This window comes from Oryx dammah, unplaced genomic scaffold, assembly GCF_014754425.2.
Source record: "Oryx dammah isolate SB20612 unplaced genomic scaffold, SCBI_Odam_1.1 HiC_scaffold_3, whole genome shotgun sequence".
Taxonomy (NCBI): domain Eukaryota; kingdom Metazoa; phylum Chordata; class Mammalia; order Artiodactyla; family Bovidae; genus Oryx; species Oryx dammah.
In genome coordinates, this window is record NW_024070187.1 from 101528585 (window position 1) to 101543611 (window position 15027).

At 47.9% G+C, this 15027-nt stretch overlaps 1 protein-coding gene across 2 annotated transcripts in view; it reads left to right on the plus strand.

The window, feature by feature from the left end:
• Positions 1-115: 115 nt before the first annotated feature.
• The window catches only part of PPP2R2C (protein phosphatase 2 regulatory subunit Bgamma), a 161491-nt gene continuing 146579 nt past the window's right edge, over positions 116-15027 (plus strand). Inside the window, exon 1 of one of the 2 annotated variants that reach the window (XM_040237297.1) lies at positions 116-252. In XM_040237297.1, coding sequence (XP_040093231.1) covers positions 183-252 — 70 coding nt within the window. In that variant the 5' untranslated portion in view covers positions 116-182. Of the gene's footprint in view, positions 330-15027 lie in introns of both variants that reach the window. The other variant, XM_040237298.1, reaches the window with a different exon arrangement.

Consider the following 15027-nt stretch of genomic DNA (forward strand, 5'->3'; position numbering starts at 1 on the left):
CTCGGCCGCCCTCGCCCGTTCCCCGGCCGCCCCCTGGTCGCGCGATGCCCGCCCTCCGGGGCCCCGGCGGCCCGCGCCCTTGCTAGGCTGCGGCGGCATGGCCCGCGCGCCCGGCGCGACCTCTGCGGATTGCATCGGTGTGCGGCGGCGGGGCATGCCCAGGGCACCGGGCACGGCCTTCAATGGGCGAGGACACGGACACGCGGAAAATTAACCACAGCTTCCTGCGGGACCACAGCTATGTGACTGAAGGTAACGTACGTGTTGTCTGAGGCCCCTTCCGGCCGGCCGCGGCGTGGGGATGCCGTCGCACCGAATGCCCTCCGAAGGTTTGGACCGCGCGCTGTGTGTCGTGTCCCCCCACCCCACCCTACCCCACCCCTGCCCGGGTCCGGGAGGGAGGGAGCCGGAGGGCGCCGGTCTCCTGCTGCTCGGTAGCCGGACAGGGCAGCGCCCTCCTCCGCGCCGCCCTCCGGAGGGCAGCTTTCTGCCTCCAGGCCTGGTGGCACCCTGAAACGTCCCCGGCCCTCATTTTTTGTAAAGGCCACCTCTGCGGCTACTCTGCTGAAGACATCCCGGGCGAATTTAGTGGCTTAAAATCCTGGGTTTGCCCTTTCATCCCAGTCCAGAGCCCGGCAGAATTTTTTAGGCTGCCCACTCCCCGGAGACTAAGAGCGACCCAGGAGGAGAAAAAAAAAATTCCGTGGCCAGATTGCCCCAGAGGCTCGAGGTTTTCGGCCCCTCCCTGTGGGCAGAAGCAAGGTCCCTTAGCGGGGTGAGAGAAGGTGGCTGGTTTGGGGTGGATCTTTTCTTCCTGGTGAATAAAACGAGACAGGAACAGCTGACCCTGCACTGGTGAACCCCAAAGTGGGACCTGCTACCCCAAACAGGCCCTGCATTGGAAATGCCCTAAATTGGCCTTACTCCCCACTCCGAGGCTGGTGGGATCGAGAGGGTCAGCGACCCCTTCTTATAAGCCAGTAGTAACTTCAAGTGTACCCCGGCTCCACCCTGCCCAGGGAACGGTGGGGAAGCTCCCAGGCCTTAGCCAGGCGCCCGCGGATTGGAGCCTCCATTGCGGACCGGGAAGGGCCGGCCCCGCGGGGTGTCGGCATGCATTGGTGGGGACCCCTTGTGCCCGGAGACCTTCCCGGGTTAAGGGGCTTGACTGCGTCTTCCCTAGGGGCTGCCGGACTGGCTGCAGAGGTGTTGGTGGGTTTTAGCAAAAGGTCCCCTGGTGGGTGCTTCCGTGGGAGGGGCCCAGGGCTTTGCGTGCCGCGGGGTTGGGGCGCGTGAGAACCCCGTTCAGGAACCCGTGTGGGCTCCGAGCGGTGGTGACTCGACTCCGGCGCTGTCCAGCCAGCGGCCGATGCCAGGCTCCGCCGGAAATGAGGCCGAGGAGCCCCATCGGAGCTCTGCGGAGGCCTGGAGAGCGCCGGATCAGCGCGGGGCGGGCTCCCAGGCATCCCGACCCCGGGATGCTGAGGCTGGTTGTGTGACCTGGGCGGAGTATAGGGTGGAGAGTGGCGCTCCCCGCTCCCCGGAGGAGAAGCGCTGAGTCACGCTTTGCTGATAGGTGTGTGTAAGGAGAGGGGGCAGGGCTGCTCGGGCTAGCTAAGGGCTCTGCCTCAAGTTAGGGGTTTCCTGGGGAAGCGGGGGTCCAGGGCATCTGAAAAGGGTCCTTTGTCGCCGGTCTTGGAGAGGCCGAGGAAGGATCAGTGTGTTTCCTGGGTGTTCTTTTTGCTGGCAGCCTGCTGAGAGGCAGAGGTGAAAGGCTGCTGAGTTGCTGGCAGGTGCCCCAGTGGTCTGGCTGGAGCCAGGAGGGGGGATCTTGGCAGGTCATCCTGATCTGGCTTTCTGGAAGAAGCCTCTGCTTTCTCATCTGTGCACGGAGGATGCTGGAACAAGGCGCTGGTCTCTGTGACTTAAAGTAAAAAGCACTGCCTGACTCATAGTGGACATTGGCAAACCCTAATTCCTTCTTTATCCTGTCTCTCCCCGTTTTTCTCATGAAGGGAGGAACAAGGGAGACGTGCATAGTTATCAGAGTAGGAGGTGATGACTGTTAATTCGTCATTCATGCAACAAATATTTACTGACCATCTACTGGTGCTTTAGCCCTGGGAACTGGACACAGGTCCTGCCCCCAGGCAGCCTGTATTCTAGAAGGGAGCCCCATTATGTGGACAAATCTCTTTCCCCATCTGTGAAATGGGAGTGAATGATACCACCCTGTCTACAAGTTTTAGGGTTTATGTGGGGGTTAGGTGAGGTGGTGAGCTTCCCTGGTGGCTCAGATGGTAAAGAATCCACCTGCAATGCGGGAGACCTGAGTTCGATCCCTGGGTTAGGAAGATCCCCTGGACAAGGGCATGGCAACCCACTCCAGTGTTCTTGCCTAGAGAATCCCCATGGACAGAGGGGCCTGGCAGGTTACAGTCTGTGGGGTTGCAAAGAGTTGGACACAACTGAGTGACTAAGCACAGCACAGCACAGGTGAGATGGTGGATGAAGGACTGACCCCAGAACTACAAATTGTGAACTAGCAGCCTACGTGTGTGGAGAACCCATTATGTGTTGAGGCCTCACAGGAGCTCCGCATACCCCGCATGCCCATTTTATAGATGAAGAAACTGAGGCTTAGCCTTTGTCCACTTCCCAGACTGAGTGCCACTGTGTGCAGGGCATAAGGCTCTGGTCCTAGGAATGCAGCAAGAAACAGGATTCAGAGTTCCTGCCCTCAGAGAACAAGGTCTAGTCAAGAAAGCAGTAACAATAATTAAAATTATATGAGGTTTCTGGCCACCCTGCGTGGAAACAGACCTTCCTGCTATTGCATCTTGCCCATATTTTGTGCTCAGAGCACAGAGTAGGTCATGGATTTGGGTGTCAGACTGCACACGTGCATGCTCGGTTGAGTCCCTGTTGACTCTTTGTGACCCCATGGACTGTTGCCTGCCAGGCTCTTCTGTCCATGAGGATTCTCCAGGCAAGAATTCTGGAGTGGGTTGCCATGCCTTCCTTCAGGAAATCTTCCTGACCCAGGGATCGAACCCATGTCTCCTGTGGCTCTTGCATTGCAAGCAGATTCTTTTACCACTTGAGCCATCAGGGAAGCCTCAGATGTCAGACAGACTTGCGTTCAAGTCCTACTTCTGAATCTTCATGTGCTGTGCAACAGGCACAAGTTACTAAACCTTTCTGAACTTCACTTTCCCCCTCTAAACAGAGAAGTAATAATGACTTGTCTTAAAGAATTATTGGGGATATCAGTTGTTATGCTAATATAGACAGCATCTGGCACAGTGCTTTTGGCCTATTGGAAGCATTTTATACATGGTACTGTTAGAATTTAAAAGTCTTGTTCCTGGAGGAGCTTCACAAGCAAATAATGGATGCTGGGAGTTTGTAAAAGTGCCAAGTGTACAAATCCCTGTTCCAGCTGGTCATTTGGCTGCAAACACTCACAACACCCCAGTGCCTTACTTCCTGTTCCTTAAGCAGGGCATTTTTCCCTTTCTCTCAAGGTATTTGCACTGGCTGTGTCCACTACCTGGAACAGCCACCTCCTCCTCTTCTTCTCATCCTTCAGGTCTTGAGTTAAATGTCATCTTCTCCAGTGGGAGCCCAGTTCCTCAGTTTCCTCTTGTGAAATCCCAGATACCTTGGGAAGAGTTTAGGTTTTGTTAGTCATTCATTCACACCTTGTGGTCACTAGCCATGGGCATGTGTCACCGTGGAGCACAGAGGACTTTGCAGAATGGATGTGTGCTGGGGGAGAGCAGTGCCGTTAAGGTACTCAGGACAGTGGAAGGACCTGAGCCCTAGAGAAAGGGGTCCCAGGGATCAGAGAATGCCAAGGAGTCTCTGTTTAGACTTTTCTCAAGAGCCTAATATGACTCCAAGAAGGACTCTTCCTGGCTATGTTCTCTTGCCACAGTCCTAGAACTCAGGTTTTCATTTATTTGATTAGTCTTGAAGTCATGTCCAACTCTTTTTGCAACCCCGTAGACTGTAGCCTGCCAGGCTCCTGTGTCCATGGGATTTCCCAGGAAAGAATACTGGAGTGGGTTGCCATTTCCTTCTCCAGGGGATCTTCCTGACTCAAGGACTGAACCCAAGTCTCCTGCATTAGCAGTTGGATTCTTTATCACTGCCCACAGGGAAACCCAGACTCAGCTTTAGCATGAGTTAAATACACATTTCTAGGCTAGACTGGATCTAAGAAACACGTTCATCCTCTTTCATGCAGTAGCATTTACCAAGCACATCCTTTTCTGCCTCTGGGTCTGCTCAGGCAGGGATGAACCAGGGTACTTCCATTCCCTCGTGCACTGACTGGTTTGAAAATGAACATGGAAGTCCTTTCTGGAGGTTGAGTGGAGAGTAGAGAGAGCTGCAGGAAGCTGGTCCCTTTCTTGTGATGGAACACGGAAGCGCTCCCAGCAGCTGCCTTGAGACCATGGTGGAAGCCGGTCTTAAGCCAACAACACAGTTGCTGTCAGAGTAGACAGTGAGTGAGATATTGGTGACTTTTGGATTAACCAGGCCTAATGTCCACCTTACCTCTGGGCTTCCAGTTCCATAAGCTGCTATATTTATTTATTGCTTCAAACTTGAAGCCAAGTCTCTGTTACTTGCAGCCAGCAGCACCCCTACTCGTACAGCCTTTACTGATTGTCGAGAAAACAGAAAAGCTGCCCTGTCACTCACAACCAAAACACAAGATACTTAAAGCCAGGAGGTAGCTGGTTTTTTTTTTTTTTTATTTTGTGTTCTGTTTTGGAAATCCTCTTTGGTCTCTTTCACGCACTCAAGTCAAAGTTGCAGAATTCTGATTTCCCCTCCTGGTACTTCCAGCCACATGAGGGATCCCAAGATCTGCTGTCTGGAGACCTAGGTTCCTGGTGGGGTCTGGAGACCTGCATTCCTGGTGAGGTCTGCTCTGGGTCTGTAATCTTAGGAAGGAGCCTTAGTTTCTGTTCCAGGTTTTTCTGCAGGTCACTTGAAGTGAGGGATGTGCAAGTGTTTGATATTGTTGCAGCTTCTCTGTGGACTCCCCCACCATGCTTTGTGAATGGAAGACATTCGGTGGACTCATGGCATTAAATGGCTCGGTGCATGTGATCGTACCTAGCCCAGGTCCTGGGGCACAGTCAGGACTTGGTAGATATTGTCCATAAATAACAATGTCCTTTCTTTAGGAGTTGGAGTCAGACTCGCTCTTAGCTGCATATTCCCTGATGGTTCAGATGGTAAAGACTCTGTCTGCCATGTGGGAGATGGAGTTTGATCCCTGGGTTGGGAAGATCCTTGGAGAAGGGGATGGCAATCCACTCCAGTATTCTCACCTGGAGAATTCCGTGGACAGACAGGCTTTGTAGTACATGGGGTTGCAAAGAGTAGGACACGACTGAATGACTTAATACACCCAGAGCCCATAGAAATGTCAGACTGGCTGACCCAACTTCATCTCCAGCCTTAGGGAAACTGAGCTGAGAGGGGAGGTTATGTCTGACAGTGACCTGAGCCAGCCCAGAGGGAAAGCGGGAGAGCCGGCCTTTGATTTTTGAAATCTTGGTTCCTTTTGCTTCCATTTAGAACTGTCCCTTTCATAAGCTTTCCTGGGGTTTCATGAGCTGATGTTTCCACTTCTGGCGTGGGGGCAGGGTGGGAGGCTGAAATGGGACACCGGGGGCTGTCCCCTGTAAAGTCACATCACCTCTCTGAGCTGCGGTTTCCCTGTACTGCTTCCTGCTCTGGGATTCCACAAGGCCGCATGGACTCCCAACAGTCCACTCTGCGCAGAGGCTATTATTGTTATCCATTTCCTCAAACTGTCGTGGAGGCCAGCCCTCACTTAAAGGTTGGTGCAGTCACGAAGGAGAGGTTTTCTCATTTTCTTTCTGCAAGATGGAAATCAAATGCTAATACATTGCTTCCACATCATCTCCTGGTTGTTTTTACCTGCTGCAGCTTTTGGTCTTCATCCTTAAAGTCAGCATAGCTAAAGGATGTTTTGCGGAGAGGTGTTTTAGGTCTTGAGACCTGAAACACGGCTGTGTGAAAGGCTGGTGCTTAATGGGAAGGATTATAAAGTAACAATGCAGATAAAGAGAAAAAAAATGGCCTCTAGATGAACATTGTTAGCCACTTGCAAATGCCCATGTCTGCTTTTAATAAAAGCTTAATCTTTCCATATAAACCATTTTGAAGGGTACTTTTCTCATTAGGCATGAGGTTATAAGAATTTTCCAGTCCCTTTGCTGAAGGGCTGGTTTCCTGGGCATGCAATCCAGGTAGGCCCCATGCTCACATGCTCAGAAGGACCAAGAAGCCTGTTCTTGGTTTAATTCTCCACTGTCCCCACCTTGAAATCTTTAATAATTGTGTCCTTAAACCTGTGTTTTGTGAGTTACCTTTGATAGGATAGTGGAGCATGATGGTGAACAGAAGTGACACGTGCAACAAGCGACTCCACTATTCCTTAAGTGGCTTCCATATCACACTTACCTAGGGTCACTTGGAATATCACTGAGCTTCTGAGCATCCTGGGGCCACTAGAATTCTGTGAGTTGGCACCAGTCAGCATGTCCGTGTTGGTGTAAACAGAGGCACTGACAGCCCGGAGAGGCCATGCTTTCTTTTTGAACCAGAAAACTTGTTTTGAATGCCGGAAGGAGGCAGTGGCATTCTAAGAAGCACATGGACCAGGGACCCTAACATAACCTTTGTTACTCATGAGAACATCCCTGGTCTAGCTAGTAATTACTTCTGAAAATGATGGCATCAAAAGAAGGGGAAAGGCGGACCATAGTTCCTGTTCCCATCAACCTTCATTCATCACTGAGAGTGGAGATAAGTGTCTAAAACCCTCAAGCATCAAAGAGTGAAATAAAAACATGCAGTGGTCTCACTGCTCTTATACGAACAAGCTACGTATACCTGCAGGAGCTCCCAGATACAAATTGTGTCATTCAGTGATTCTGCATTCTAGCTCAGTGCTCTTCCATTTGCATTTAAAGTTGTAATTACACAATACACTGGGCGATAAAATCCATGTTTATAATTTAAACTTTTTATTTCAACTGTCATTAAATAGCAAATAACTAAGACCAGTCATGGGTAAAAATGGAAAGCTTTATATTTTTGTGCCTTTAGTGATACTTCTGCATTTTCACTTTGCATTAGACCCCACAAATGCAATATGCTCACTCAGTCATGTCCGACTCTACAAGCCCATGGATTGTAGTCCACTCGCCAGGTTCCTCTGTCCATGGAATTTTCCAGGCAAGAATACTGGCGTGGGTTGCTAAGATCCAGAGGATGTTCCTGACACAGAGATCAAACCTGTGTCTCCCGCATTGGCAGATGGATTCTTTACCACTGCACCACGTGGGTGGGGAAAATCTCAAAGGATCGATTATTCGATACCCTATGAGTTGTCGTTTAGTCTTCAAGTCATGTGTGACTCTTTGCAACCCGGTGGACTGTAGCCCACCAGGCTCCTCTGCAAATGCTATGGATAGTCCTATTGTGCTGTAGTGAGGAGGGCGGAATCCTTGAACTCGCCTCCCTTGGCTTTTGTGATTGGTGGAACTGGTGAGAGCCTGTCACTCACTGGACCATTTTTCTCTGCTGGGCGGAGCTATAGTATTAAGGTCTCTGCTCCACCAAGAAGCCTATGTTTCCCTCATTTCAGAGACCACCCTTTAGATCTGTCTCTCCCCGCAGGCCCAGGAGGTGGGGCAGTGGAGTGGGGGTCCCTAGCTCATTTTCCCCCCGAATTTACCATTAAGAAAGATATGTTTTTCCCTTTGGTCCATCTTCCTTGTGTATTTCCAAGTCCTTGCAGGGATGAGGGGTGTGTAACTGGTTCCCTCAGCCCTGTCTCCAAATACCATCATTTTATTGGCTGCACACTCTTCCCCTGAGAGATGTCGTAGTTCAACTCATCACCTCTGACTGCTGGATAATTAGGCTGCCTATTTTCCTTTAGAACTAACACTGAGGGAAAGAATGCTATGTATGTAAGAAGACACCCTATTCCCATTCTTCCCCCTAAATCTGAAATAATTTTGCTCAGAGAGAATCCTGCACGTGCAACTTTATGTAGAAATTATGAATGTGCTTAATGTTCTTAGCACTCACTGCCCAATTATTCTCCAGAAAGTTTCTCTATTTTATCTCATGCTGATCAGCATTGGGTATTCTAATTTATTTGACCTTTGCAGATATCATAGATGAAAAAAAATTCTTGTTTTAATGCATGTCTGAATGCCAATGAGGTTGAACACTTTTCCCCTTGTGTTCAACAACCGGCGTTTACTGATCCTCTTACATGCCAGGGGGAGGTGAGATGCCAGATGTACAACATTGAAGAACAAGGTCATTCACCCATTCGTTCATTCAACAAACTATTTCTGGAGCGTCCACTATGCACTAGGCACAGAAGATACCCATATCTCTGGGCAGGGAGAGTGAGGTGGGGGTGAGAGGAACAAAGAAAGAGAGCCGAGGCCAGAGCACCAACATCTAAGGGACAGAGAATGAGAATTCTTGTCCACCCAGCTAGAAGATAAAACAAGAAGGCTCTGGAGTCACAGACCCAGGAGAATCCTGGAAGGGAAGGGAGAGAGAGGGCTGGCAGGAAGAAGGGTGGATCAGCCAGCCTTGAACACTGCCAAGCGGTCAGAACAGTATCAGTAAGCATAACTCAGGTGCTCACACGCACCTGGCACCTGGTCTCCTTGGGCTCAATTTGGTGACAACATATTTCCATGAGACTCTATACTCGGCACCCCTAGTTCTCCCCGTTGGCTTACAGAATAGTTTGCTTTCCACTAGCTCCATGGTACCCTAGGGAGTCCTGTTACTTAGCACAGTTAGCCCTCATGCAGTTACTCAACCTGGTCTTCATCACTAAACAATAATGAAACAAACATAATAGCCAGTATTGTTCAGTCGCTAAGTCGGACTCTGTGTGGCCCTGCAGGCTGCAGCACACCAGACTACTCTCCTCCACTATCTCCCAGAGCTTGCTCAAATTCGTGTATATTGAGTAGGTGATATTGCCTCACCATCTCATCCTCTGCTCCCTCTTCTCCTCCTGTCCTCAGTCTTTCCCAGCATCAGGGTCTTTTCCAATGAGTCAGCTCTTTGCATCAGGTGGCCAAAGTACCGGCACTTCATCCTCAGCAACAGTTCTTCAGTGAATATTCAGGGTTGATTTCCTTCAGGATTGACTGGTTTGATCTCCTTGCAGTCAAAGGGACTCTCAAGAGTCTACTCCAGTACCACAATTTGAAAGCAACAATTCTTTAGTGCTTAGCCTTCTTTATGGTCTGACTCTCACAGCCATACATGACTACTAGAAAAACCATAGCTTTGACTACATGGACTTTTGTTGGCAAAGTGATGTCTCTGCTTTTTATTACATTGTCTAGATTTGTCATGGCTTTCCTTCCAAGGAGCAAGCGTCTTTTAATTTCCTGGCTTCAGTGACCGTCCACCATGATGTTGGAGCCCAAGAAAATAAAATCTATCAGCTTCCACTTTTTCCCTTCTCTTTGCCATGAAGTGATGGGACCAGATGCCATGATCTTAGTTTTTTGAATGCTGAGTTTTAAGCCAACTTTTTCACTCTCCTCTTTCACCATCATGAAGAGGCTCTTTAGTTCCTCCTCAATTTCTGCCTTTAGAGTGGTATCATCTGCATATCTGAAATTGTTGATATTTCTCCCGGCAATCTTGATTTCAGCTTGTGATTCATCCAGCCAGGGATTTTGCATGATGTACTCTGCATAAAAGTTAAATAAGCAGGATGACAATATATACTTTATCATATTCCTTTCCATATTTTGAACCAGTCTGTTGTTTCATGTCTGGTTCTAACTGTTGCTTCTTGACCTGCATACAGGTTTCTCAAGAGACAGGTAAGATGGTCTGGTATTCCCATCTCTTTAAGAATTTTCCACAGTTTGTTGTGATCCACACAGTCAAAGCCTTTAGCATAGTCAATGAAGCAGATGGTTTTCTAGAATTCCCTTGCTTTCTCCATGATCCAGTTGGCAATCAGATGGTTTTCTAGAATTCCCTTGCTTTCTCCATGATCCAGTTGGCAATTTGATCTCTGATTCCTCTGCCTCTTCAAAACCCAGCTTGCGCAGCTGGAAGTTCTTGGTTCACATACTGCTGAAGCCTAGCTTGAAGGATTTTGAGCCATTATTATGACTGACCATTTACTGGGCACATACTGTATGTCAAATGCAATGCTAAATGCTTCATCTTATTGGATCCCCACAAACCCCAATGTATGTGCGGATGTGTGTGTGTCGTCTGCATTTTACAAAGGAGAAAGGTGAGGCTTGGGCACTTGCCCAGCATCACTTGGCTTGTAAAGAGCCAAGCCGGGGTTTGAATGCTGACCATCTGTCTGTAGAACTCACTCTCCTGATCTCCGCACTGCTTAGTCAGACTGACAGAGCAGTGACAGGTGGCCCATTCAGTTCTGGTTCTGCACCCAGTTTCGAAGGGTCTCTTGACTTGAACCCAGGACTTCCTGGCACAGTGCTTATGCTGGGCATGCAGCTAGAATGGCACCTGTCCCAGCCACGTGGGGGTGAAATTAATCCAGATGGGTCAATGAGAGAAGGGGTCCCCTCCACTGCAGGGTAAGTGGTGGGGGGTGATCACAGCTCTGTGAAGAACAGGTGCTTTGGCATCAAAGGGAGTAGCCTTTCCTGGGTCAGGAGTGGTGGTGTATTGAGATACATTCTAGTGCATTCCAAGCAGAAGAAACAACATGTGCAAAATGACATGTGCTTGTCCTCTCACAGAATCTGGACTTCTCTGCCTGAACCTCAATTTTAGTTGCCAGCCTGCCTGGGGACTAGGACCCACCTGGGACTCCTGTGCTGCCCAGGATGGGCATTGCCCCTTTGAACAGTGGGACCCATTGTCCTTAAGAACCCTGGGCTGAATGGCACATTGAGGCAGAACAAAGGCTGCTTAGAGGATCCGGCTGCCCCAAGCAGAGATGGGATCTCCAACTGCAGCCGTTGGGCCTCCTCTGGACCAGCCTGGCCTCCTTCATCCTCCTGCCCCCATGCCCTGCTGAGGTTGCAGCCGTGACCCCAGGGGCTGCCAGGCCTGGGCTCTGCTCCTGGCACAGCTGGGCACCTTTGGCAGGTTCTTCAGCCTCTGATCCAGTTTCCCCCTCCCTGAAGCAGGGGGAGAAGTGCCTGCCACCCGGGCTTTTTGTATTAAGTGCAATCATGTGCATATTGTGCTTACATCTCAGTAAAAGGGAGCTACTTGTACTGTCATTATCAGCTTCTGATTTTCTTTTCACAATTTCAATGAAGTCTTAACAAAACCTTTCAAATATGTACCAAAGTAGAGAAAATTGTATATCGATTGTTCTTCACCCATCCCCTTGCCTTTCAGCTGCTCTCAAGATTTTGCTGTACTTTCTTCATTTACCTTCATATTCTTTTGGCTTAAGAATTTTTAAAAATATATATTTATTGATTCATTTGGCTGCATTGTGTCTTAGTTGCAGCACACAGAATTGTTTTAGTTGTGGCATGCAAGCTTGGGTGCAGCATGGGAGATCTAACTCCCTGACCAGGGGTCAAACCCCTGCCTTTGGAGCATGGATCCTTAGCCATGGGACCATCAGGGAAGTCCCTTGGCTTAAGAATTTTTAAGTACTGGATTTCTATGGTGGTCCAGTGGTGAAGACTCTGTGCATCCAGGGAGTATGGGTTCAATCTCTGGTCTGGGAAGTTCTGCATGCTGCATGGTAAGACCAAAAAAAAAATTATTTTTTAAAGTGAATTCAAGACTACTGTTATTTTACCCCTACATCAGCAGGCACCTCTGAAAGGTGAGGGTGTTCTTTTGGCATAACCAAGTATCACTATCTCACCGAACAAAATGGGTACTAATTCCTTTCAATCTAAATTCTGGTCCATGTTAGTGAATCAGCTCTACTTCAGTGCAGCATAAACAAACATTGATTAACTCTGGCTCATTTTAGCAATGTCTCCAGGTATCTCAAAAATGCTTTTTTTTTTTTTTAATAGTTGGTTGGTTTGATCCAGGTTCTAAAGTCCTGCATCTGCTTTTGGTTATTCTGTCTCCTGAGTCTTTTCTGATGGGCTCAATCCTCCACCCTGACTTGCTGAAGACAGTCATTACTATTTTGTAAAGAATTACAGTTTAAACCCTGTTGTCCATAATCCCTGGCTGGACCCCAGTATTCTGACAGGACTGGATGCTGATGGGTGGTTGCCTGGGTGGTGGGAATCCCCAGGCATGCCCCTTCTGATTCCAGGATCCCTCCTCACCACTCATCAGCTGAGAGATCCTGGGCAGGTTGTTCAGCGGTGATGCCATCGGCACCAAGAGCTACTCACATTACAGACCCATGAGCAAAATAAATGGTTTCTGTTTGAAGACATGGGCCAGAATTTAGATTGAAAGGAATTCATGCTCATTTCATTCAGTGAAGACACTGAGTTTTGAGACAGTTTGCACAGCAATAAGTGGCTGGAATGGCCATAGATCCCCGAAATTGATTTCCCAGTCCTGCCCGGCTCCTTCTGAGGGCCCTCGTCCAGCTTCTGTGTCTCCTAGATTCTGTGACTCCCTCAGGACCTTCCAATAACTTCCTTCCTGCTTATGTTAACCTGCGTCAATTTCTGTTCCTTATAACAAAAGAACCTTAGTTCCCAGTCCCAGCCAGGAGGGGTGACTGAGCTCAGATCATAAGATAAGATGGGAACCTGGCCCTTCTGAAACATAGGACCTGGAGTCCTGTCTCATGCAGCATCAGCAGATGTGTATCTCCGACGCGCGTGCTTCCTCTGTACACAAGTCAACACCTGGTACCTGCCTGTACTTCCTAGGTGCTGGGTATTTGTGCATTTGAATGACTGAGTGAACAAATGGCATGTCTTCAAATCCAGTCCCAGAGCAGTCCAACTTTTTTTTTCCCCCAAATGCCACTCTTCCCCCTGGCCGCACTCTCTGGGTATAGGCAATCTTAACTTTGCACCGCTCCAACATGTACAGATTTCAGCACCGCAGTTTAGTTCAATAATGCCAGTGCCCCAATCACACAACCCAGATTTCAGCTGCCCCTGAATGGTAACTGTGAGTATCTGCATCAAGAACGAACCTTGCCAGTTGCTCTCCAGCCCAAGGATCACTAAGTAAATAATATACGAGCATCGTGATCTGTGACCAAGTCGTTTCTTTCAGTGTCTGTCACTGGTTGGTCCCTGTAGGTCTGTGAATTCACACACAGACAGCAAAACGTATAGTGATGGTGCCTCCTTGTTTCCAGGTGATAAACCCATGTGACATTTTCCAAAAATGGGTAGTCAAAAGAGGGAATTTGACCCACAAAGATGCTGTTCAGAAAAGAGAGAGAGAGAAAAAAAAAGAAAAGTGATAATGCTGGAAGAAGAATTTGGATTGAATGTAAAATGCAGTTATAGAGGAAATCTCCCACTCTGGGAATGCTGAAGTTGCAACCACTTGAAATTCTGTATAGCCAGGGGAACTAAGTCAAGCTGAACTAATTGGCATAAATGAGGCAAGTGCCTGTGACCAAAAAAAAAAAAAAAAAGTAAGCTGTCTTAGGGGAGGTGACACTGGCAACATATTCCATGTTAAAGGAACTCTTAAAGATATTTCACAATGTTGAAGGTGCGGAGAATAGAATCTGGGAAGCTGATCTAGACTTAGAAATGCAATTCTCCAAGGCATAGCAAGATGCTTGCCCAGCATCATAAGTTATCCAATAAGCAGAGGGAGCCAGCACTGTTGAAACTAGCCTAGATACAATTTTTACCAAAAAAAAAAAAAAAAAAAAAAACAGAAATTCTCAGTGTATATAGTGTTTTACATGACTGGGTACTAAATAAACTACTAGTTTTACTCTTCTACTTCCCTATACATTTATAACCATCAATAAGAGAGTTTTTAAGGTTTTTAAAAAGTTTTTCAAAGATTATGAAACTCTTCTAATTTTTCACCTTGATTATTAAGATCAGTTTGAGTGATTTTGGCTTGCATGGTCATTTTAGGGTTCCACACAGTTGTGCAAAGTGGGGTCTCCCTAAACTCATGCCAGATGGGCAGTGTCTATCCTGTGTGGCCCTTCCACATGTCAAGGGCATGGTGATGGTGAACCATGGGTGGAGAACGGGAGTCAGCATCCTCTTTGTTGCAAGTGGCAACTGGAGAATATTAAATAACTCAAATTGCTCACTGCAGAAATGGTTAGACAGCTGATGGGTCACTAGGAGAGGGGCATACACCTCCTGTCTACAGTGTTCACTGTGCAGACCTCCTAGCATGAAATGAACTGGCTGAAGGAGTCAAGGGCTGAAAATAGTGGTTCTTATGCCAGCTTTCAGTGTGAAAGGTGATTAAAAAAAAAAAAAAAACCAACCCTGAATATTTTCCCCAAGGAGAGGTAATGCTCTTTATTGAAGCTGTGAAAATACAATCCATCATCATAATGTGCCCCATGCTGTCATACTCTGGGAGCTAAGGTGCATGTATGCTAAGATGCTCCTTGCAAGATTTTAATTTTCTTCCTCTGTTTATCTCATTGCAAAAAATGTTTGAAAATGCAGAAAGTAGCATAAAGAGGGGAAAAAAATAATGTCTTTGATTCCATAGCCCTGCAAACGTTGTTCCAATATTGTTGTATTTCTCTTACTGACCCCTGTAGATTGTAGTATAAATACAGTTTTGTTTCTTTTAAAATATTTAACATGCTGGATCATTCCTGTATATTATCATATACTCCAAGTGAACGATTTTTGTGTATATGCATGCTCAGTGGCTTTAGTTGTGTTTGACTTTTTGCAACCCTGTGGACTATATATAGCCTGCCAGGCTTCTCTGTCCATAGGATTCTCCAGGTAAGAATACTGGAGTCGGTTGCCATGCCCTCCTCCAGGGGGTCTTCCCAACCAAGTGATGGAACCTGCATCTCCTGCACTG